This window comes from Oryx dammah, unplaced genomic scaffold, assembly GCF_014754425.2.
Source record: "Oryx dammah isolate SB20612 unplaced genomic scaffold, SCBI_Odam_1.1 HiC_scaffold_17, whole genome shotgun sequence".
NCBI classification, from domain to species: domain Eukaryota; kingdom Metazoa; phylum Chordata; class Mammalia; order Artiodactyla; family Bovidae; genus Oryx; species Oryx dammah.
The window spans coordinates 63,471,796-63,495,988 of record NW_024070201.1 but is presented as its reverse complement, the minus strand read 5'-3'; the positions used below and the strand labels follow the sequence as shown (position 1 = coordinate 63,495,988).

General features: G+C 44.0%; 1 protein-coding gene across 1 annotated transcript in view; it reads left to right on the top strand.

Moving 5' to 3' along the window:
• SLC1A2 (solute carrier family 1 member 2) overlaps positions 1-24,193 on the top strand; it is a 160,472-nt gene that overhangs the window by 130,076 nt on the left and 6,203 nt on the right. The window contains exons 8-10 of the mRNA XM_040259014.1: positions 2,827-3,021; positions 7,410-7,544; positions 21,510-21,741. Of these exons, the coding sequence (XP_040114948.1) occupies positions 2,827-3,021; positions 7,410-7,544; positions 21,510-21,741 (562 nt within the window). The remainder of the gene's footprint in view (positions 1-2,826; positions 3,022-7,409; positions 7,545-21,509; positions 21,742-24,193) is intronic.

Genomic DNA, 24,193 nt, shown 5'->3' with positions numbered 1-24,193 from the left:
TCCCTTGCATTCGACTCTTTGTGACCCCATGGACTGTAGCCCACCAGGCTTCTGTGTCCATGGAATTCTCTAGGCAAGAATACTGGAGTGGGTTGCCATTCCCTTTCCAGGGGATCTTCCCCGCCTAGGGATCCAACCTGGGTCTCCTGCACTGCAGGCAGATTCTTTGCCATCTGAGCAACCAGGGAAGCCAAAGGACGCTAACTTCTCTTGAAATGGCTGGGGCAGCAAGCCAGGTACAACGACACTCCCACGTGTAAATGAGGCTAGACCCCAACCTTTTCCCTGGGTTCCTAGGGTTTTTTAAATGAGAGGTCTCCAAACATCCATAACTTTCCCCCACCTAAAGCCAAAGAGGAGGCATGAGACAGACCCCTGACCTGAAATCACAAAGAATGGTTCAATAAGATGACTCTGGCTACTCAAGGTTGTTAATAGGGCTTGTGGGTCTGTGGGATGTTAAGGTGCAGATTTACGAGACCCTAAGTTTGGAGCTTCAGGGTCCTTGGTTCTGAGTTGGTCCTGGAATCTGCGTTTTATTTATCATGCCTGAAGCTGACGGTCCTCTTCCACTCTGAGAAACTGAGACCTTTGCAAGTGTCTTTGTCCAGCCCTAATCCTGACAAGTAGGAGGGAACTATGACTAAGGCTATAATGACAAGAAGACAAACGTGCCGTCCACGCTAGGGGTTTCTCTCAAGTCAGTTTGCTAAAGTTTGAATAAGAAAAAAGAGAATGGCTCACAAGGTATTCCCATGGCAGTTGGAATGTTCTGCGTTGCTTTCCATATTCATTAAGCGTTGAAGCAAATTCATTTGCCTTCCAGTCACCTCTGTCCACATGGAAATAAAAAGTCTGGCTTTCAGCGACTCATACTCTCGTAGGTCTCCTCTTTTAGAAGACACCAAACATGTCAGGAGTTCTGGCCTTTGAGATTGATTCCTATGGTCATGAATTTGCATCCCACACCTTGGAGGAGTGGGAGTGAAGTCACTCCACATTGGGTCTTTGATTAGCTACAGAGCTTTCCTGCCATATGTCATAGGAGAGACTCTAGAGTTGGCAATGACCATTTATCAGGGAGTTGGAATGTCTGTGAGGATCCCCAGGGAATTGGAAAATTCTGAAAGAGATGGGGATACCAGACCACCTGACCTGCCTCTTGAGAAACCTATATGCAGGTCAGGAAGCAACAGTTAGAACTGGACATGGAATAACAGACTGGTTCCAAATAGGAAAAGGAGTACGTCAAGGCTGTATATTGTCACCCTGCTTATTGAACTTCTATGCAGAGTACATCATGAGAAATGCTGGGCTGGAAGAAGCTCAAACTGGAATCAAGATTGCTGGGAGAAATATCAATAACCTCAGATATGCAGATGACACCACCCTTATGGCAGAAAGTGAAGAGGAACTCAAAAGCCTCTTGATGAAAGTGAAAGAGGAGAGTGAAAAAGTTGGCTTAAAGCTCAACATTCAGAAAACTAAGATCATGGCATCTGGTCCCATCACTTCATGGGAAATAGATGAGGAAACAGTGGAAATAGTGTCAGATTTTATCTTTTTGGGCTCCAAAATCACTGCAGATGGTGACTGCAGCCATGAAATTAAAAGACGCTTACTCCTTGGAAGAAAAGTTATGACCAACCTAGATAGCATATTCAAAAGCAGAGACATTACTTTGCCAACAAAGGTCCATCTAGTCAAGGCTATGGTTTTTCCTGTGGTCGTGTATGGATGCGAGAGTTGGACTGTGAAGAAAGCTGAGCGCCGAAGAATTGATGGTTTTGAACTCTGGTGTTGGAGAAGACTCTTGAGAGTCCCTTGGACTGCAAGGAGATCCCACCAGTCCATTCTAAAGATCAGCCCTGGGTGTTCTTTGGAAGGAATGATGCTAAAGCTGAAACTCCAGTACTTTGGCCACCTCATGCGAAGAGTTGATTCCTTGGAAAAGACTCTGATGCTGGGAGGGATTGGGGGCAGGAAGAGAAGGGGACGCCAGAGGATGAGATGGCTGGATGGCATCACTGACTCGATGGACTTGAATCTGAGTGAACTCCGGGAGTTGTTGATGGACAGGGAGGCCTGGTGTGCTGCGATTCATGGAAAGAGGTGGACACAACTGAGTGACTGAACTGAACTGAACTGAACTGAACTGGATTCTTGCTGAATGGTGCTTGCCATATTTGTCCAGCTTCCTCAAAATTAGCAAGCCAGCTCAGGGCAATTCCCAGGGGCTGGGTACAACCCATGTAGTTAATCTTGTTGGAAACAGTGTTTCTAGCATAAAATTATGGGTCATTCAAACATTCCTCATTCTGATCCTCAGTAGCTGATCCTTTTCCTTACCTTTATTTTGCAGCCCCATTAATGTGGGCACATCACACAGGTTTTGAATATTTAATCCAAGATGGAAACAGGGACCAAAGGCAAAGGAGAACTTGAAGCTCTGAGTAGATCTCAAAAACTAGAACCAACAAAAATATTTTCCTGCCTAATTAGCATCTTAATAAGATTGAATTTGAGCCTCCAAATCAAGGGGTTTTTTGTTTGTTTCTGTTTTGTTTTTTATTTTGCTTTATTGCTAGAATTAAAATTTATTTGAATTTAAAACATTTTTTACTGGAGTACAGAACTCTATTCAATACTGTGTAATGGCCTATATGGCAAATTGATGGGTTTTAATTTAGTTCTAGATGCTGCTTTTTTCAAGTCACATTGCTTGATTGGAACAAAGAACAAAAGCTTTGTGGTGGCATTTCAGATTGTGCTTTGTCCTGCTTCTCTAAAGTGGACATAACTCTCGTCTCTCTTGTTGTCCCTTAGTGCTGGAACTTTGCCTGTCACCTTCCGCTGCTTGGAAGAAAATCTGGGGATTGATAAGCGTGTGACTAGATTTGTCCTGCCAGTCGGAGCAACCATTAACATGGATGGTACGGCCCTTTATGAAGCGGTGGCTGCCATCTTTATCGCCCAAATGAATGGTGTCGTCCTAGATGGAGGCCAGATTGTGACCGTAAGGTGAGTGACGTGGGTGGGATGAAGCACTGAAACAATCCTTTACTCTTTTGTCCCTTCCACACTAATTCCATTTCACAAAGGCCACTTCAGTTTCAGTTATCTGGGTAGAAGGATGGTGAAAGACGTGAAAGAGAAGAGGAATTATTGGCAAACTCAAAGGGAAGATTGGAAGAGGAATTAAGCAGGCTCACACTAATGTCTTCTGTTTGTATTGCCTATGTGAAATTGCTTCAGAAATTTGACATTAATTGATTTTTAACCATCGTGTGATGTTCCAAGGCAGTTACTTCTATATTTAATATATGAAGAAGCACAGGCTTTAGGAGCTCGGTAATTTGTCTGAAGATGTAATACCATCAGTAACGAGCCAGAAGGGCTGTTCCTGGGACCTGCATCAACTGACTCTGGATCCAGTTTTTCTTAAAATATGCTCCCTTCAGCTTTCCAGGGAATGACAGCATAACTGATAAAGTACTTGGAGGAAGAGATTCCTCAATACAGCACGTAACATTTTATTACAAATAAATAGTATTTTTTTTTGTTTTTGCTAAAGTCATTTTACCTATGTATTTATCATTTTTAAAAATTCAGAAAGAACACTTTTCCAATATGTCATTAAAGACATATCGCTTCTCTGCAGACTTAAAGATCACACCTACTTGTATGTATTAGTTTATCTAATCCTCACAACCATCCTAGGAGGTATGTACTTGTCTCAGTCAGCTCAGGCTGTGTAACAAAATACCACAGACTATTTGGCTCAAACAGAAGATGTTTATATCTTACAGTTCTGGAGGATGGGAAGTCCAATATTAAGGTGCCAGTGGGTTCAGCTCCTGAAAAATGTCCTCTTCCAGATTTGCAAATAACCGCCTTCTGGATGTTCACTCACATGGCCTTACCTTGGTACCTGGAGAGAGGCAGCAATTTCTCTTATGTCTCCTCTTACAAGGACACTAATCTCACCATGAGAACTCTACCTTCATGGCCAAGGCTCTATCTCCAAGTACCATCACACTGGAGATTAGGGCTTCAACAAATGAATTTGGGGAGGACGCACCTCAACCTATAGCAGTACTGTAAAGGAGCCTCAATTTCAAATAATGGGACAATAATCACATTTTTTACCTGTCAATAAATCTTAGCTACTAGTATTATTACTATTATTGATGCCTAATCAAATACAGTACTCCTAACATATGACAGAAAAAGGTGACAGTGATATAGTGAGTAACATGATGTTACTCAGTGGAAAACATGCCAAATTATCAAGCCTTCTAAGTCATGTCCTGACAGATTGTGTACAGGACTGCCAACCTCCCTTCCTTTTAAATTCAAAGACAAACCAACCTCCCTTACTTTAAAATTCAAGGACAAATGGGGCTTTTTAATGTCTCTGAAGTCTCCCATTGATGAAGCAACCATGCTTCCCATCAAGCTCACATCATTAGATGAGAACTTGCAGATCAGACCAGGTGATTGAGATTATGCTTGAATTATTTAAATTTACCCTTTATTTTAATAATGATAGTACCGAGAATTTTCACAGGACAAAGGATAAAGTTGGCCAAATATATTTAATAGTGGTGCCCTTGACAAGTTCAATCAAATCCGCTGTTTGTAGACATCACAAGGGCTATCTCTGGGAAACACCTCCCCCCAAGGAGTATATGTAGTTCGTATACTCCATATGTAGTATATGTATATTTAGTATATGTAGTTAGGTAGTTTCCTGGCTGCTACTTAGTATATGTAGTATGTGTAATTCCAATTTAGTCAGAGAAAAATAGCCAAGTCTAGCTTCATTGCTGTGCCTCCAAGAACATTTCTCGTCTTCTCATTTCCCTGCATGTAGCAAAACAGTGGCCAGGAATTCTCAGCAAATTTGTTAAGTCTTAGAGTTCAATGTGCGGAGAAGGCAATGGCACCCCACTCCAGTACTCTTGCCTGGAGAATCCCATGGATGGAGGAGCCTGGTGGGCTGCAGTCCATGGGGTTGCTAAGAGTTGGACACGACTGAGTGACTTCACTTTCACTTTTCAGTTTCATGTGTTGGAGAAGGAAATGGCAACCCACTCCAGGGTTCTTGCCTGGAGAATCCCAGGGATGGGGGAGCCTGGTGGGCTGCCGTCTATGGGGTCGCACAGAGTCGGACACGACTGATGTGATTTAGCAGTAGCAGTAGCAGAGTTCAATGTGAGGAGGGATCAAGAGACATAAAAAGGCAGCATGGCATTGGAATCGAGCGGACGAATGCTCAAATCCCAGCAGACCATGTTCAGTTGAGTGACCCTAAGTTTCTCCACCCGTCCAGTTGGTGGTACTACCAGATGTACCTTGTAGGGTTACTGTGAGGTTCTGCTGCAATTAATGTGTGTGTGGTGTCTTGTACAACATCCAAAAACCAGCCAGAGGAGTGAGCCAGAGGAGCGGAAGGACGTGAAAATCGGGAAGGGATAAAGAGAGGGAAGATCTCCGCCCAGGGACTGTTGCAGGGCTTAGAGTTCCACAGGCACCCCGCCTATGTTCGGGTCAGGAAATGACTGAGATGGAGGAACAGAAAGAGAGCCAGCTTCCAGGAAGATTTCTTTATAGAAGGTTGTCTTACACAACCAAGGGGTAACAAGACAACGTGGCCACAGCACCCAGGGGTGTGGAAGAGTGACTCACAGAACAGAAGCAACTGAGGTTGCAAACGAAACAGCCTCAGCCAAGACCGCTGGAACTTAGGAAGTTCCCCTTCCCTGGTGTGTTCTATCCATCTTGGGGAAACGGCTGAGAATTCCCACCTGCCAGCTCTCGGGACTTTAGGGAAGTTTTCATCACAAAGCGGCCTCATCCTGCCCGGATTTCCCAATGAGAATAAGAATTCACATGTATTAGCGGGAGGGGAATTTGCAGTGTGCCAGCCTCTTCTAAGTGCTTAATTTCTGAGCTCCTGCATACTCCATGAGTGAGACCCCATTGTTATCTCTTGTTTTATAGATAAGGGAATCAAGGCATAAAGAGGTTAAGTAAGTTGCCCAAAGTCATGTGCTTAATAAGTGCCAGAACTGGGATGTGAAGCTAGGTCGTTCAACTTGAGAACCTCTATGATAACCACTACTAATTATTATCTCTTATGACCTAAGTGGATGCCCCCCACCCCCCAAAATGGAGCTCTTTAAACCCTTACATCAGCTCCATATTGCTGGGGCAGGGTAAAAGCAAAGATGGGTTCTAATCCCACCGAGGGGGAGTATCTGTTATGTGATAAGCCTAAGTGGGGGAAGGATGGCAATATGGAAAAAGCAGTGCAAACCACAAAACCTCCTGGGAACTTTCTTTCCTCATGTGTAAGATTAGGTAAATTCAGGTTCCTTTTGACTGTAATACCAGGGCTCTGTACATGGACACACCAACTGGCAAACCAGCTTGGGAGTCTGAGGCTTGGTTTGAAGCCAGAAGACCTACTGTAAAACTCTATAAAAACTGTAAAACAAACAACAAAAAAAAATTTATATAACCACAAAGAAAGCAGCCGCCTATTTCTTTTCAGCAGTCAGAAAAGCAAGTTGGGAATCCATATTTTCATAAGCTGTCCATTCAGAAATGACAGCTTTTATAAACAACATCAGAATAGAGGGAGAAAAAGTCACTGTCCTTTGCTTGGCCACAGAGGCCCTCTGGTGTCTAGGTGGGGTGCTTGAACCCTAGATTAAACTCGTTTCCAGAGACAACTTCAAAATGGCACTGGATATGACCTTGGCATTCCTTGAAAAGCAAGGAATGAGATGTTTCAGGAAGAAGGTCTCCCATTTTTTTTTATTATCATTTCTTGGCACCCTGTTTCTGAATAATGTACTTTCCAGCCCATGGTGAAATGTCCAGGCATCTAAAGCTTAATGTCATTTGGAATTCTGTCAGTTTGTTTCCCCGATGTCCACTCAGTTGGGTCTGGATATGTGCTATTCTGAGTTCTCATGTTAATGTTGGCAATGACCTCCTCAGACTCTTGCCACTTAGTCTAGAAGTCTCTGTTTCTCACAGAGACATAAAGACGTAAGCAGAAATGAATGCAGTGGTATTCCTGTGGAAGGATTAAGGGTGATTTGTTTTTCTTCTTTAGTATTTCCTTGCCTGCATTGAGCCCTGTGATATATTTGGTGAATGGCATGGCATGATGGGGGCAAGACTCTGATCCATGAATTTGTAAGCTTCCATCAGACTGAGCAAAACCCAAATAGACCCTATTTCCTGGGTCTTGGTACTCCAGATTCCTCTATTCCTTGGGAGGAAAAAAGGATTTTATGACTGCTGGGAAAATTAGAGCTTAAAATTGTCTGCCAGTGATGGTTTTGGCAAGGCTACTTTCTCTTCCTTTGACCTGACCTTTTTTGTTCTCACAGCCTCACGGCCACACTGGCCAGCGTTGGTGCAGCCAGTATTCCCAGTGCTGGGCTGGTCACCATGCTCCTTATCCTGACGGCTGTGGGCCTGCCGACCGAGGACATCAGCCTGCTGGTGGCTGTGGACTGGCTGCTGTAAGTGTCTGTGTGTGTGGCTCTGCTGGGAATGTGAATACTGCCGCCCAGGGGTGGACAAGATGCAAGGTTGCGCCAAGATCTTCTTCGCCAGTCCCCATGACAACGCTCTCATTTCCTCCCTCCTTTCTTCCCCCTAACATTTACTGAGTGCCTCTTTGGGAACCAGAGAAGAAAAAGAATGTTTGAGAGCTTCAGAGTCTAGTGGAGGAAGCAAATTAATTAAAATACGAAGTTAAAAGCAGAGCTACAAGGGACAAATTACTGTTGAAGCATGCAGGGGATTTCAAAACTGAGTGAACTGATTATACTGAGGGAACAAAGCACAGAGGAGTATATACTGCATGATTCCACTTATGTGATGCTCTAGGAAAGATAATATGATCTCCAGCAGTAAAAAGAGATCATGCTTGCCCGGGCCCAGAAATTGAGGCATGAGGATTAACCGGGAAGGGCACAAAGAAGGCTTTAGGAGTGGTAGAAATGTTCCATAGACACAGATATGCACAGGTGTTCACATAAGTGGAAACTCATCAAAACATACACTTAAATGGGTACATTCTATTGTATGTAAATTATACTTCAATAATGTACATTTCTAAATTGCACACACATAGAATAATAGTGATAGAGATAGATACCCATCCCACACTAGGATGGAAAGGCAGAGTGGAGAAATCAGAAAACAAGGGGAATGGCTACTGAATACTATGTGTCAGCTACACTGAGTTCTTCACAGATTTCTTTAACAATGATGAAGATTTGGTGTTATCACTTCCATTTTATAAATAGGAAAACTGAGGTTTAGGGAGAATGAATAGAGATTCGACCCTCGGTCTGCTTGGGTTTGGAGGCCACAAAATTCATAATCACGGCCACATTCAAGTTTCTAAAGGTAGTGATACCTAAGCTGGACCCTAACAGGTAGGTAGACGTTACCCAGTTTAGGACATTCTGGTCAAGGCAAGCCTACACAAAGGCACAGAGGCAACAAATAAAGTGGAGACCTCTGAGTGGTTTGGTACTGTTGGAGCACAAAGTGAAAGGTAGGGAGTGGTGAAAGGTGACATAAGGTAGACAGCCTTGAGCCCGTGCAGAGATGCTTGAACTTGACATTGTACATGTAGCCCAGCTCGCTTTCCCAGTGAAGGACATTATCCTAGTGTGAGACTCACTATCTGTTCTCAAAGGTGGGTCAGTCTATCCAGATGGCCCCCAGTAGGAGGCTGGCATATTCTTGCCAAGGTCTTCCTGGGGCTCTGATGTTCTATGGGATGTACACTGGTACTTCCAGTCCAGTCCTGGCACTCCGTGACAGGAGCCAGCCCTTGGCTTCAGAGTCAGAGGCTCAGAATGACAAGCGCAGAGATCCAAAGTGTTCACACTTAATTTTGTAAAATTGCCCTACCTGCCAGTAGCGATTTTTCTGACATTTATTGACATGGATTTTAAGAGCCAGAAGCCACATTTTATGGACTCGAGTTCCTGCATGCTAGAGAAGTTCCACTTCTCTACAAGCACCCTTCCGAAGAGAGAAACGTGTAAGTGGCTGAAGGGAAGAAGGAGATCTTGGAAGGGTAGAAGGAAGCCTGGTCTTTCCAGAAAACTTGCCTGTTCTTGAGGTTTGGTTACAAATGAGAAGTGGACAGAATCTGTTCAACTCAGAAGGGGCACAGATCTTCCTGACTGGTTCTTCTATCACCAGAGAAATGCCTTTCACGGGAGATGAATCTTATCTGTCCCTGCCCGTCTCTTTCAATGGGGGTAGAGGGGCCTTAGCGCTAGTTTGGTGGCTCTCTGTGCCCTGTTCTGGCCCCAAGGGGCAAGCTTTCTCATGATGTCCATCCAAACAAGGCAGTTACTGGGGCAGCTGAGATTGGTTGGTGGGGTTTGGTGGAAGGATTTGGAAAAAATAGGGTAAGAGAGACTAAGGGGTGGGGTTGGTTTTGGTTAGGAGGAGGACAAAGTGGAAATAAAGACGTTGGCAACTGTTGGGGACAGAGCACACAGCAGGAGCTCAATAATTGCATGCTAAAGTGACACACAGAGCTGCTTTGTGATAACCAGGGGCCTTTCCACGCATGAAGAATGACAGAAGAAGCTATTAAAGTCCCAGCTGCTTCCCTTGTGACTTTAGCCTCCTCTACCTCTTTGACCTTTGAACTTATGTTTTTAGGATCCGTTGCCTACTCTCTTCTTGAACTTGTTGCCAAGGCCTGAAATCCACCATTAGAGATGTATCTCTTTAGCAATGATTAGTACAGATGCTGCCCCCCATTATAATGCAAATTCATTTTAGTGGAAAAATATACTTGATTTATCAGGAATGAAGAAAAGGAGCTGATATTTGGGGAGTGCCACCATGCTCTTTACATTGGTTTACAGTTAATCCATAAAGAGCACAGTGGTGTGTTTCACAGATGAGGAAACCAAGTGTCGCAAGGCACAGGGTAGCTTGTGTGGCCAGGTCAGGACCCTTCACACCGCCCCACACAGGCGCAAAGGGGTCCAGAATCAGAATGGTTGGGAAAAACAAGCTGATTCGGGGCACCCCTCGTTCTACATTCTAACCAGAGAATTTTTTGTCTGACTTGTTTTTTTTTCCCCTCTCTCAGGATTAAAACAAAACAAAACAAGGAGGTTAAGTGGGGACAAACAGGGTACGATGAAGGTCTCAGCCACTCTTAGACTTCAAGTCCTCTGGCTTCCTTGGATCGACCACTGTGGGCTGGTCTTCCTGGCAGTCATCTTCTTCCAAGCCTCTTGGAGGAGAGTCAGCTCATGAAACATGCACGACCCTGCCTCCTCCTGACCTAAATGTCAGAGAATGGGCAGCCCTTGGCTTCAGAGTCAGAGGCTCGGAATGACGAGCACAGACCTGCACCCAGAGCAAGGCATCCTCATTCTGGAGGTGAAACGTGCTAGCAGGAGGGAGTTGGCTGAACAACAGCAAAAACGTGATGATCTGTTTGGATTAACTCTATTGATGAGATTGCATATGATAAAACGTCATTGCAGGCTGCAGCTGGAAAGGGTAGAGTGATTGAAGAACTCGCTTCTAGTTCTGGGGTCTGATCTCAGAGGGAAAGAGGCTCTGTGATCAAGGGGAGAAAGCCAGAGGCCCAGGTCTGAACTCTGCACTTACTCATGGTAGGACTGTGGGCTGGTTACTTACTTTCTGGATTCAACTGTGTCATGCCGATAACGTGAGCAGTAAAACTACCAGCTTGAAAGCACAGTCTAGACCTCTGTGCCCTTGAATGCCCTTCCAGTTTTAAGACCCAGACTAGGATTCTGCTGGTGATGGATGTTTATATACAAATGAGCATGAACATTCCTTTTCAGAAGCAAAGAAAAAGGGAGGGTAGAGGATCCTGGGAAAGTGTGTAGGGGTCTGTAGCTAGGTCAGATCTGCTTTGAATTAGTAACGGTTCCACATTCTTTCTCACCAGCAAGAGGAGTTCTGGAAACACACTCTTGGTCATGGGCTCCATAGCTGTTGGATGCCCTTCAGTGTGTGAGTGGGGCAGGGGGATGAATTGAGAGAGAGGTGCAGGGGGCTCTGGTTTTTCCCTGGTGATGTAATCTGTGCAGGAGACAAAGAAAAGCAGGACATTTCTTTTCCTCCCCAGGTTTGTGAGGTTTGTAAGCTTTCATAACTCTAGCAATTTTCAATTTAGAACCAAACAAAGCCCATAGTGACATTTAATGTGCCATGCTGTTTGCCAACTGCTGGAGGTCAGCCAGCCACATTACTGCCTGCCAAGCCCTGGATGATTTTCAATGAGCAGGCTTAGCTGCTCTGTAAATGTCATGGTGAAAACCAAGATTCTGGGCCCTGAAAGTGTCTGAGTCCTAGAACACCAGATGGGAGGGGCTGGTAAAATCAGAACCTCCCCCAGGGTCCAAGAAGCCCTTTGCGTCAGGAGTCTTTGGCAGATGTTTATGAGTCCTTGCTGACATCACGCCCTCTCTCTGAAGGCGTCAGGATGGAAGGAAAACTGGGGGGTGAGTACTAGGCTTGCTTGCTCAGTCACTCAGTCATGTCCGACTCTTTGCAACCCCATGGACTGTAGCCTGCCAGACTCCTCAGCCCATGCAATTTTCCAGGCAAAAATACTTGAGTGGGTTGCCATTTCCTCCTCCAGAGAAATCGGTACCTGGCTGTGATCAATTAATTGTAAACACCGATGCTCTCAGACCAGCCAGGGACCGACCCAGGGATCGAACCCACATCTCAGTATGTCTCCTACATTGCATGTGGTGGGTTCCTTACCATCAGCGCCACCCAGGAAGCCCGTACCAGGGAAAGGTGATAAATAACTGAGTCAGACCACAGGTGGGAAAAGGAGAGCCAGGTGGACCTATGGCCCGGTTATCACATAGGACTGCTGGTGAGATTATTTCTGGGGACGTATTTGCTCATTGGAGATATAGTTGAGTTCTTTCCTTATAAGGAAGCCTAAGGGGGGCCTCCACCCTGCAGGGTCCCCCCATTAGCCTCCCAGAGGGAATAGAGCTTTGGTTCTCAAACTTGAGTGTGCACTCAACCTCCTGGAGAGTCAGAAGATCTGGGGAGGGGCCCAAGAAGTGGCTTGTCTAACAAGTTCCCAGAGGATGCTGATGATCAATCCAGGGACCTCACCTCCAGAAGCAATGGCTCAGAGCAGAGGTAGAGAAGAGGGAGCAGGAGTTCCTGACTGTGGTATGTGAACATCTCTACTCTTTTCTGAGCTCCAGCTGACACTGGGGGCATCCATTCAATGAAAGGAGATCAAGAGGACACCAGACTCTGATAACTAATAGTGTCAGACGTTGTTCTACACGTGTCACATGGACTTGTTTAAAAAGTTGCAGCAAATTATAAGGCAGCTGGTAATACTGTCCTCATTTTACACTTCAGAAAACTGAGGCTTAGAGCAAAGAAATATATCCCAATTTAGTAGGTCTTAAAAGGCTGACCTGGGATTTAAACCCAGACCATCTGGCTGTTCCTTGGGTGTCCCAGGCTTCCCATCTGCATTTTCATTAGCTCATTTGAGACATGCACACATGCATATTTACACACACTTAGCTGAGGTAACCCCCGCTCTGTGTCTGGTGGAAAAGAAAACCAATTCCTATGTACACCATACCTCTGAAGATTCCATGGGTTTATGTTTAAGCCTTTTGCTTCAATTTCCTACTTCCACTGACTTCTCTTTCCTACATCTTGCCTCATCTTTCATTTTTTTGTCATCCCTTAGCATGCCAGCCTTACCCTTTTTGATTAAGTCCTTCTGTCCCCTGCCAAAGTGTTCCTGACTCCACGCAGTGTAATTCCCCATCGAGGGAGTGGGGTGGAGGTGGGTCACATTTTAATGCATCACAAAAGAAATATATATATATATGCTCATGGAAAGATTAGAGGAGGGGCCTAGCTCAGAAGAGCTATAAAATGAGAAAGAAAAATCTCCTTTTCCGTGTAGCTGCATCTTGAGAAGGAGCAGAATATGAGACTCCTCAAAATGCTGGTTAGCATGTGGCTTATTTTAAGCTGAAAGTGGTCAGGACCCATCAGACTAAGGACAAACTTTTTTCCTCCTCCTTAACTGACTGAAAGGGTTTAGAAGGAAACCTATACCAGGAAGAACTCTGTTACCAGAGAGAACTTTTTTCACTGGAGAGGCTTATCTGCATTGCCGGGCAAACATTTGTTTACCAAATATTTGCTCTTCCTGTGAGTTGTCTTCCTCTCCTTTCAAGCCCCAGACCCTTGTCCCCTTCCTTCCCTCAGGATGGCATGTAAGCCTCAATTACCTGACTGCCTTTGAATCTCCTATTTTATTAAGGCTCAGGCATACATGAAATTACATTTTTCCATTAATCTCTTATGTAGATTTAATTATTAGACCAGCCAAAGAGTCTAGAAGGGAAGAAGGGAATTTATTTTTCTTCCCCTATTATTTCTTATTTCTCTTGTATCATAATAATAATTTATGGAAAGTAAAAACTTAATAATAGGCATCTATTTTCTTTTTGAAACATCCTTTGGTGTACCCCACCCCTGGGAATCTCTTCCTACACCTGTTTAGTTCCAGTCTCTGCCTACCTGGCTGTTCCTCCTCACTCTCCACCTCTGTGTCTTTCCTTAGTTCTCAAGACACTGCTCTCACTTTCCTCTGCAAGGGAATCTGGGCTGTGTCTCCCTCTTCCTTCTTCTAGATCTCACCCAGTGTCTGAACTTTTTACCACTGAAATAGCCAACCGGAGGTTTGGTGAACAGAAGGCAGTTCTCTTTCTAGAGTTAATCTGCTTCCACTTCTTAGACAATGATCCATCCCCACCCTGCCTCCTTTACATACCCACTTACCTCCTTTCCAGCCCTCCTCCCCTCCTGTCCGTGTCACAAACGAATACAACAGCCCACTCTGAAAGGGTTATAGTCTGGTAATGGGGACAGATGTGGTCAGAAAATCCCAACAGAGGTAGGTACAGAGGAGGAACGTGTAAGACGTGATGAAGGAATAAGAGAGGAAGTGATTTGCTCCCCTTTGTGCTTGGACCGATGATGACGGTGGTGATGCAGTTAAGGCTGAGCACTGAATTTCGGTCAGGTGCTCTGTGAAGGCTGTTATAGGCAGTTTGGTCCAAGACCTCTCAAAGGCTGAGCACTTCTCTGGGTTAGTGGTTGTTATGTTCTTAACACGCTTGGGAGTGGATATTGCTTTCCATATTTTACAAATGAGAAAACTGAGCAGAAAAACTAAACAACCTTCTCTGCTGGAGCCAGGATTGCAATCCAGGCTTGAATCCAAAATTCAGTGTCCTGTGGTTCCTTCTTCCCTTCCTTAATCCCATGCAGTCTGAGCCCTCAGATGCCCAGAATAGTGCCGGCCTCCTCAAGGTCCGGGGCCTCAGGTGACCCCTCTGCCACATTGGGCACCCTGAATCCTGAGAGGCAGACCCAATGGTTTGTTTCTATGAGCATTAGGCTGGCTCATATGAAATGGCCAATAGTTAGCCTTTCTGAAAGAAAGTGAAAGTCATTCAGTCTGACTCTTTGTGACCCCATGGACTTTACAGTCCATGGAATTCTCCAGGCCAGAATAGGTAGCCTTTCTCTTCTCCAGAGGATCTTCCCAAGCCAGGGATCTAACCCAGGTCTCCTGCATTGCAGGCGGATTCTTTACCAGCTGAGCCACAAGGGAAGCCCAAGAATACTGGAGTGGGTAGTTGGCCTTTCTAGACATAAAAATGGCAGTTTTGTGTGGTTCACTCCAGTACAAGGTACCAGTTGAATTTTGAGTGACTCTGGATCTCTTCTTCTGTGAATAAGACTTTCAGACAATCCCACCATCTCCTGCCAGATGGTTTAGACTGAGAGAAGGAGAAAGAGAGAGCACCTTGGCAATTGTTTTTCTTGCAAGAAACCCAACCCAGTGCCTCAGCATGAAGGAGCTTCATCAAGTCCCCATTTTGGTTTTGATTCCCAGTAACTCCAAAGAATAGCTATATCATTTTTGGAATTCATTCAATTAAAAGCTCACGTCTTTCTCCTTCTCACAGTCTGGACATGCTATATCCAGACCAGAGAATAACAGGAAGCACTCTAAAATTCTTTTTACGAAGCAGCCTAAAAATCTCCTGAGATCAGCGGGGTTTCATGAACCGTTGGGGCTGTTGGGAAAGAAAATGAAAGCATTTGTCTGTGGAGAAATTTCCACACGTGAGCCATAAATCCCCATATCCTGCTCTTGGCTAGAGTCGGACTTCCCCAGAGTTGGTCAGATATTTCCCTGGTGGCCTCAAAAGCAAACCCAAATTTCTCTCTTCTGCCTGCCTCTACCGTTCTGTCTCCTCAGCTTCACAGTCAGGCATCTTGACTAAGGTGGTTCTGCACAGTGTTCCCCTCTTCCTTGCCTCTCCTTTAAGCTTCTTCCAGTGGAGAGCTGTGGATTGAAGCTACCCTTGCCAGCTTGATCATGGCCTCTTCATTGCTGAAGCCAAGAGGCACTTCTTTGCCTCATCTTACCCGACCTCCAGACAGTCATGGGTGCTTCCCCCACCCTCTTCTAAATTCCTGCCCCCTTTGCAGGCTCTTATTCCTTTGCCCATTCCTTAACTAGTTTGTCTTCCTCAGGGTTCTGAACTAGATTATCTGCTTGTTTCACTTTACTTTCTCTCCCAGGATGAACTGAATCCGCCTTGACTCACCCATGGCCTCTTTAGGTGTTGACTCTTCATTCACATCTGAAGCTCAGATATCTCTCCTGACCTTTGGTCCATATTCCCAATCATTTGCGGGACATTTGCCCTTGGCTGGGTCACAGTCCTCACACTTGGCACTTTTACGCTGACACCAGAATCTTTTTCCTCCCCATCAGTTATGCCCCCTACATATGGCAGCCTTGTCCTTTGGTTGCCCAAACCAGAAACTTGAGAGGAATTCTCGACTCTTTTTTGTTTGTTTGTTTCACTTCCATAATCAATCAGTCCTCAAGTCCTGTAATTCTGTCTCCTGCTTCTTGTTGTTAAGTTGCTAAGTCATGTCTAACTCTTTGCAACTCCATGGACTGCAACACACCAGGCTTCCCTGTCCTTCACTGTCTCTTGGAGTTTGCTCAGATTCATGTCCACTGAGTCAGTGATGCTATCTAACTCTGTCTTAGGTTCATCTTCCTCTGTATCTACCACATCTTTACTAAGCTGATTTGGCTCTTTCAGTCTTGCCATTCTTTGTACTGAAACAACTGTGATGCTTCCCTTCCATGGCTCCCTGTCACGCTTGAGATAAAGTCCTGACTCTTGCACTTGACCGATAAGGCCATACATGATTTGCTCAGTCCTTTCCTTCTGCTCCCACTGTACTCATTAGCCATCCGGAATGCTCCTGAGAGTACCTACCTCTTAGATTTCACACATATTAGTTCTCTCTTCTCTCTAGCTCATTATCTCAGATCCACCCTTAGTACCTGACTCAAGACACTTCAGTTCCAGCCATTGATGGGACCCTAATGTAAATAAACTTCCCTGCCTACAAAACCCAAGAACATCCAGTACTTATTCCTATTCAAATATGTATCTTATTCTAGTGGAGGATACAGACAAGTAAAGAGAGTATGAGTTTTTACAGAAAAGAGAGCATAGGAAGGGTCTCTTCTTGTTCTTTACTGCTTGGACACTTGGCATAGCACACATACTAAAATGCTCATTATGTATTTGTTGAATGAATCAATAAACACTGGGTTGGTCAAAAAGTTATTCAGATCTTTCCATAAGACAGTACAGAAAAAGCCAAATGAACTTTTTGGCCAACTCAATAACAAAGAACTCAGCAAGTATTAGAGTCCACATTCTTATTTTGTTTCTACTTAACCATTTTCAAACTTAGCCATTTTTCCAATCAGGGCTGTCTGGTTCCTGAGTGCTTTGTGTCATATGGTGGACAGTAGATTCTAGAGTCACATTGCCTGTGTCCAGATTTGGTTCTGTGACTCTACGAGGGTGTGTGACTTTGAAAAGCCACTTAATCTCTTTCAACCTCAGTGTTTCCATCTCTTACATTTGGATAATAGCCCTTCTTATAGAGTAATGGTGAGGATTAAATAAGGTAATATCTATAAAGTGTATTCCTATTCATATAAATGTGAGGAATCATCACGTTTCATCATCATCATCAGGCTTCCCTGGTCACATAGGGTGGCAACTAGTTGGACACAGTTTAGCAACTAAACAACAACCTTCATCATCACCACCACCATTACCTTGATCTCTCTATTTGCCAATAAGACAGATTCTTCTGGGCCATGAGATGAGTGGGTATTCAGAGTGTTCTTCTTGAAGGCTTTACTTCTCTTTGGAATTAACAATTGACCAGGGGTGTTGGGTGCACAGTTCAGAGCATAGGCCAAGAGGGATGGGAAGTTTAGTTGAAAAATGACAAAGTAGACTACAACTCTCTGAGGAACAAATAACTCAGCCGGTTAGTTGGGAGTGCCGCCTTAGGAATTGGCCTATAAATAAGGTTGATGTTTTAAGGGGAGACAGTAACTTAACCAGGCATGTTTGGATGGTCTACCTAGGAGGTGCCAAAAGAGTGTATGAATTGACTTAATATGATTAACAGTAATGGTATGAAAGTGAAAGTATTAGTCACTCAGTTGTGTCTGACTCTGCAACCCCCTGGACAGTAGCCCGCCAATCTCCTCTGTTTATGGAATTCTCCAGGCAAGTATAATGGAGTGGGTTGCCACTCCCTTCTCTAGGAGATCTTCCCAAACCAGTCATCAAACCCAGGTCTCCTGCATTGCAGGCAGATTCTTTACCATCTGAGCCACCAGGGAAGCCCAATAATGATGGTAGCTCACATTTATGTGAACAGGAATATATCTTATAGATACTACCTTATTTAATCCTCACCATAATTCTATTAGAAGTAAAAGTATACAACATGCAATAATTAATTTTGTGAGTTCTCATTAAATGTTTGGAACTATTCTAAGAATTATGTTATTTTATTTAATCTTCACAACAACCTTTCTGTAGAGAACTTTTTAAAATTATTATTTCCATTTTATAGATGAGACAACCAAGGCTCACAAACATGTATGATCAGGGTTGTCCAACAGGTAAAGGGAAAAGCTGGCATTTGAATCCAAGTCAGCTTGCCTCCAGAGTCCAAGCTTTTCCTTTCTTTCTTTTTGGTTGCTCTGAGTCTTCGTTGTTGCATGCAGGCTTTCTCTAGTTGCAGGGAGTGGGGGTTACTATTCACTTCATTGCATGGATTCCTCATCCCATGGCTTCTCTTGTTGCAGAGCACAGGGTCTAGGCATGTAGTCTTCAGTGGTTGTGGCTCATGGACTCTAGACCCTGGGACTCAGTGGTTGTAGCTCATGGATTCTAGACCCTGGGACTCAGTGGCTGTAGCTCATGGACTCTAGACCCTGGGACTCAGTGGTTGTGGCTCATGGGCTTAGTTTCTTGGGTGCATGTTGGATCTTCCCAGACCAGGGATCTTACCCATGTCCCTTGCATTGGCAGGTGAATTCTTATCCACTGTGTCACCTGGAAAGTCCCAGGCTTTTTCTTACTACATAATTCCTTCTCATCTCCTTATATTGGGGCTTCTTAGTGATCTCCACGTCAAATGCCTGAGTCTTGTAGATGACCTCAAGACCCAGTCTTCATTCATGTTAAGACTATCCCTCTGAGGTAGATTCTCTAAAGCAGAAGGGAGGGCAAGAACCTTCTCAAATATACAGATGTCCCTGAGAGTTGAAGTGGACTGTGATCTGTATCTTTTTCATGGATAGTATCTTCCTGCTTGAAACCAGAAGGACAGCTGGCTCCCAAGCTCCTTGCAAGAGAACCAAGCCAGACTCCTTCTATTGCAACTTCATAATGACCGGGCTTCCCTGGTAACAGAGCTGGTAAAGAATCCGCCTGCAATGCAGGAGACCAGGGTTCCATTCCTGGGTTGGGAGGATCCCCTGCAGAAGGGATAGGCTACCCATTCCAGTATTCTTGGACTTCCCTGGTGGCTCAGATGGTAAAGAATCCACCTGTAATGCAGGAGATGTGGGTTTGATCCCTGGGTTGGGGAGATCCCCTGGAGAAGAGAATAGCTACCCACTCCCATTCTGGCCTGGAGAATTCCATGGACAGAGGTTGCCTGGCAGGCTACATACAGTCCATGGGATTGCAAAGAGTCGGACATGGTTGAGTGACTTTCACTTTAAATGAGAAATAGATTTGATCAGAGCAGGTAGAATTTATTTTAGGCTTTTGTTCCAAGAACCAATTAAGGTTTCCACTTTGCCTTAAACCAATGCTGGTATCCTCCTTTTTTTTTTTTTTTTTTAAATTTTGAATCGAATGCTAGAGTGCTGGGCTAAGATGTCTCGGTAGCATTTTTACTTAAACTCTTTTTTCTTTTCTTTGTAATTTTCCAGCATCCTTCTTTTTACAACTTTGAGTATCTCACAAATCTGGTCAAAAGGACTCTTCACACTGTTTTTAACTTATGGGTGAGAGATTACAATCTACTCTTAAGAACTTAATTAGTTTTCCCGATGCTGACATTTTGAGAGGGAGTGTTATGAGCCATCCTATTTTTTCCAAGTCAGAACTTGAGAAACGGATTTGAGGAAGGAGTTTTCTCAGCCCTTCCTGGTTCAAGAGGCCCTCTGGAAGATTTTTTTTTTTTTTTAGATTAACAGAAAGAGCAAGAGAAAGTATTTTGGTTTTTTTTCAGGGCACATCATCACTACACATATTAGTCAGGGAGGAAACTGTGACTGGGTGTCTTAGCCAACAGCTGTGTCTGTGTGTATGTGTGTGTTGGGCAGAGATCCTTACAAAAAAGATAAAATTTTTATTATGAGGGAATTCATAGGTGGCTACTCTTTCACAAAGAATTAATAAATAAGTGGAGGTTATCTGGAATCTTTGAAGAACAGTTTAAATCAAGAAGGCTTGCTGGACATTACTAGAAATGGCTGCTGTCTGGGTACTAATTCTGAGGTCTAGACATTGTTGTGGCTGTTCAGTCACCGAGTCATTCCAACTCTTTGTGAACCCGTGGCCTGCAGCATGCCAGGCCTCCCTGTCTTTCACCATCTCCTGGAGTTTGCCCAAGTTCATGTCCATTGAATTTCCCATCATTTATGAGTGGCTCAGATGGTAAAGTGGAGAAGGAAATGGCAGCCCACTCCAGTACTCTTGCCTAGAAACTCCCATGGATGGAGAAGCCTGGTAGGCTACGGTCCATGGGGTCGTTAAGGGTCAGACAAGACTGAGCAACTTTACTTTGACTTTTCACTTTCATGCATTGGAGAAGGAAATGGCAACCCACTCCAGTGTTCTTGCCTGGAGAATCCCAGGGATGGGGGAGCCTGGTGGGCTACTGTCTATAGGGTTGCACAGAGTCAGACACGACTGAAGTGACTTAGCAGCAGCAGCAGATGGTAAAGAATCTGCCTGCAGTGCAGGAGACATGGATTCAATTCCTGGATCTGGAATATCCTCCAGAGAAGAGAATGGCAACCTACTCCAGTATTCATGCCAGAATAATCCCATGGACAGAGGAGTGGGGCGGGCTACAGTCCATGGGGTTGCAAAGAGTCAGACATGACTGAAGCAACTTAGCATGTATGCAGAATGTGAAGCAAAATGAAAGAAAGAGGATTCAAACTTGATTACTGCTGCTGCACACCTTTCAGTTCAGTTTGGTTCAGTGGCTCAGTCGTGTCTGACTCTTTGCGACCCCGCGGACTGCAGCACGCCAGGCTCCCCTGTCTATTACAACTTCTGGAGCCTCCTCAAACTCGTGTCCATTAGAGTCAGTGATGCCATCCAACCATCTCATTCTCTGTCACCCTCTTCTCCTTCTGCCTTCAATCTTTCCTAGTGTTAGGGTTTTTTCCCATGAGTCAGCTCTTCGCAACAGGTAACCAAAGTATTGGAGCTTCAGCATCAGTCCTTCCAATGAGTATTCAGGGTTGATTTTCTTTAGGGTTGACTGTTTTGATCTCCTTGCATCCAAGGAACTCTCAAGAGTCATCCCCAGCACCACACTTCAAAAGCATCAATTCTTCAGCACTCTGCCTTCTTTATGGTCCACCTCTCATGACTACGTGACTACTGGACATTATTTCCCTCTAATTCTTCCTCCTTCCTGCCTCCTTTCTTTTCTGTTATTGTTTATTGGGCTTACCATTTCATTAGACATTTTACTAAGCAATTTATGTACATCGTTTTGTTTAATTTTCATACACGCTTATGAGAGAAGTACAATTGTTATCTCCAGTTGACAAGGAAATCAACGCTCATGAAAGTGAAGTCACTTGGTCCAGACCAGTCACAAGTCCAGAGTGAAAGATAGAGCTATAACTCAACCCCAGGGCTCTCCAGTCCAGACCTTGACCTCTCCACCCTCACATCATACTGCTTCCTCACTAAGCGTGTTCTGTTCTTTGTCTCCAGGGACAGAATGAGAACGTCTGTCAATGTTGTGGGTGACTCTTTTGGGGCTGGGATTGTCTATCACCTCTCCAAGTCTGAGCTGGACACCATTGACTCCCAGCACCGAGTGCATGAAGATATCGAAATGACCAAGACTCAGTCCATTTACGATGACTTGAAGAACCATAGGGAGAGCAACTCAAACCAGTGTGTCTATGCCGCACACAACTCAGTCATAGTAGATGAGTGCAAGGTACCTTTCCCGTTCATGGATATCGAGACCTGTATATAATAGTGCATGCTCAGTTTCTTAAAGCAAACACAAAAGCCCTGCATGTATTATTGTCACATTTATTTTTCTAAAGAATCATGTAACTCAAGCTTCTATGAGTCCCAGATCATCTAACTCTGTGTCTTAACATGGCAGGAAATCAATAAGTCTAACAGTGAAGAGTCAGATGGTTGCTTGTTTCATCTATGTGATATAAAACAATCATTCTGATTCCCCTGTCCACCTACTCTGCAAATTTGATCCGTTTTCTCTGAATATTATGCTCAAGAATTTGTGGTTTCTAGGGCTCTGCTGACTTTCAGATATTCTGTTCCTCAAGTGAAACATCAACAGAAATGCCCAGAATCACTTGATTTACATAGCACAAGTGTTCCTCCTTGCTGTGTATCATGTATTGGTTAAAAAAAGAAAAAGAAAAACATGCCCACATAACTTTGCAAAGCTATCATTCTCTTAATTATTTTCGCGGGAGCATGAATTTTGACCTAGAAGTCACTTTGCTCTAAGAATGGGGAAGCAATTGTCTCCTTCAGGACAATTATCCATAAATGTCTTTTAAAAAACATGACATGTCACACATTGCCTGGCAGCACCATTTTTCCTGAAGCATGGATGTTCTGGACTCTTCCAAGCTGTTGGATGCTAAGTCTTAAAGCTCAGTGGGCTCTGTCTCGCCTTCATTGTAACTAACTTGACGTTGTCAAACACCGAGTGTCATGACCAGAGCGAAGCAAACTTGGAGGAGCCCCGGCAGGTGAGCAAGGTCGACTCTGGAGGGTCTAGACAGCAGCTGAGGACAGTCTGAACCCAACACAGATTTCTGAGACCTTGTTGCCTCCTGTTGATCTCATTTAATAATTAATTTCTCCCTGTATTTCTGGGTCATTCCAAATATATGCCAGACAACTAAGGATGACATAGAAGCAATTCTCTTTATTGGACTATAACATAGTCCAATGGCTCACCCCCCTCCGTATCAGCTACACTGTGCATAAACCTAATTTTCTAGTGAAAATTAGGGAGGGACCCTACTCATCAAGAGGCAATTGCATAAATCAGTTAACTCTGTGAAAACAATTAAAACTGTTGGAAATTAAGATGGACCTAAATGGTAAACTCCATTCTTCTGGAAAGTACCACATCTAAGTGAATATGCTGGATTATTCTCCATCAAAATGTTAGTTTTGGTCAACAAGAGTCAGTATTTCATGGAATAGGTTTATGCTCTATAAAATTTAACAAGTATTTATTGTGTGCCTTGTGGGGTTTAATTGAGCACCCCCATCTTATTCCTATGACTTCCTATATTTTGATTATTAATTGCATTTTACAGAGTGCCCATAACCTACAAAGCCCTGAATTAGGCACTGGAGGACAGCAAAATGAATGTACAGCTACATAGCAAAGATACAGCTTGATCCCAATGGCTGCCATACAAGGAAATACAGTCGTATGAACCAAAATAAAATCACCATATGTATTTTTTAATTTTGCAGTTATAAGAAAGATCTTAGAGGTTAATTACCTTTAGAGTGACCCTTTTGGAGCATCTCAGCATACTTCTTAACAATATTGTACAGGACAAGTTTTGAGGAAGTTTTGTAACCATGGGGATAGTTTTAGATTTCAGACTTCCCAGATTTTTTTTTTTCCCCTTAAGGACATCAAGCATATCAGGACAAATTCATTTCATTTTTTTAGCAAACAATTAAACCTCCAAAGGGAAATGTTGGTCAGCTCTCCCTATCACTAGGAAATAAGCCCATGAGGAAAGAAACTGTATTCCTATTTATCACTGCTGTGCCCTAAAGCGGTGCCAGGCAGGCAATGGGCTCTGCAGAGATATTTACTGAGTGTATCCTTTTAGCATCCTGACCCTATGCTTTAATTCAGATAACCTTTTTTTTTTTTTTTGCTGGGCAGTTCCATAGAGATAGTGGCTTAGTCTCTAGGTAATTAACCACTGAACCAACCACTCATTGGTGAATTATTGTTTAGATAATCAAGTAATGAAACTGAGCAGGTCATGAAAATAATGAAATGACCATATTGGTTTAATAATTATTCAGCTGTTTTCGTTTTTTAGTTAAGTGATTGAGTTCAGCTCTGTGAAGATCCTGAGGTCAGGCAATTGACTCTTCTTGTTTTCTAGACCAATCAGCTGGGTTGACACCCATGCACAAAGGAGGCAGCCAGAGCTACAGAGATGAATTTGCAGGCTTTACCCAGAATATCTGAGTTACATTTACTCCTGCCTTTGAAACTCTTCCTGGTCTGTTTTGTTCCACTGTTTTAAAAACTGAGCTGGGGACATCAGTGCTTTCCACCAGTCCCTACCCTTCTGGATTTTCTGTTACCTAGGTGTTGGTAAAGAGCCGGGTGGAATGGAACGGGGGGGGGGGGGGGGGGGGGG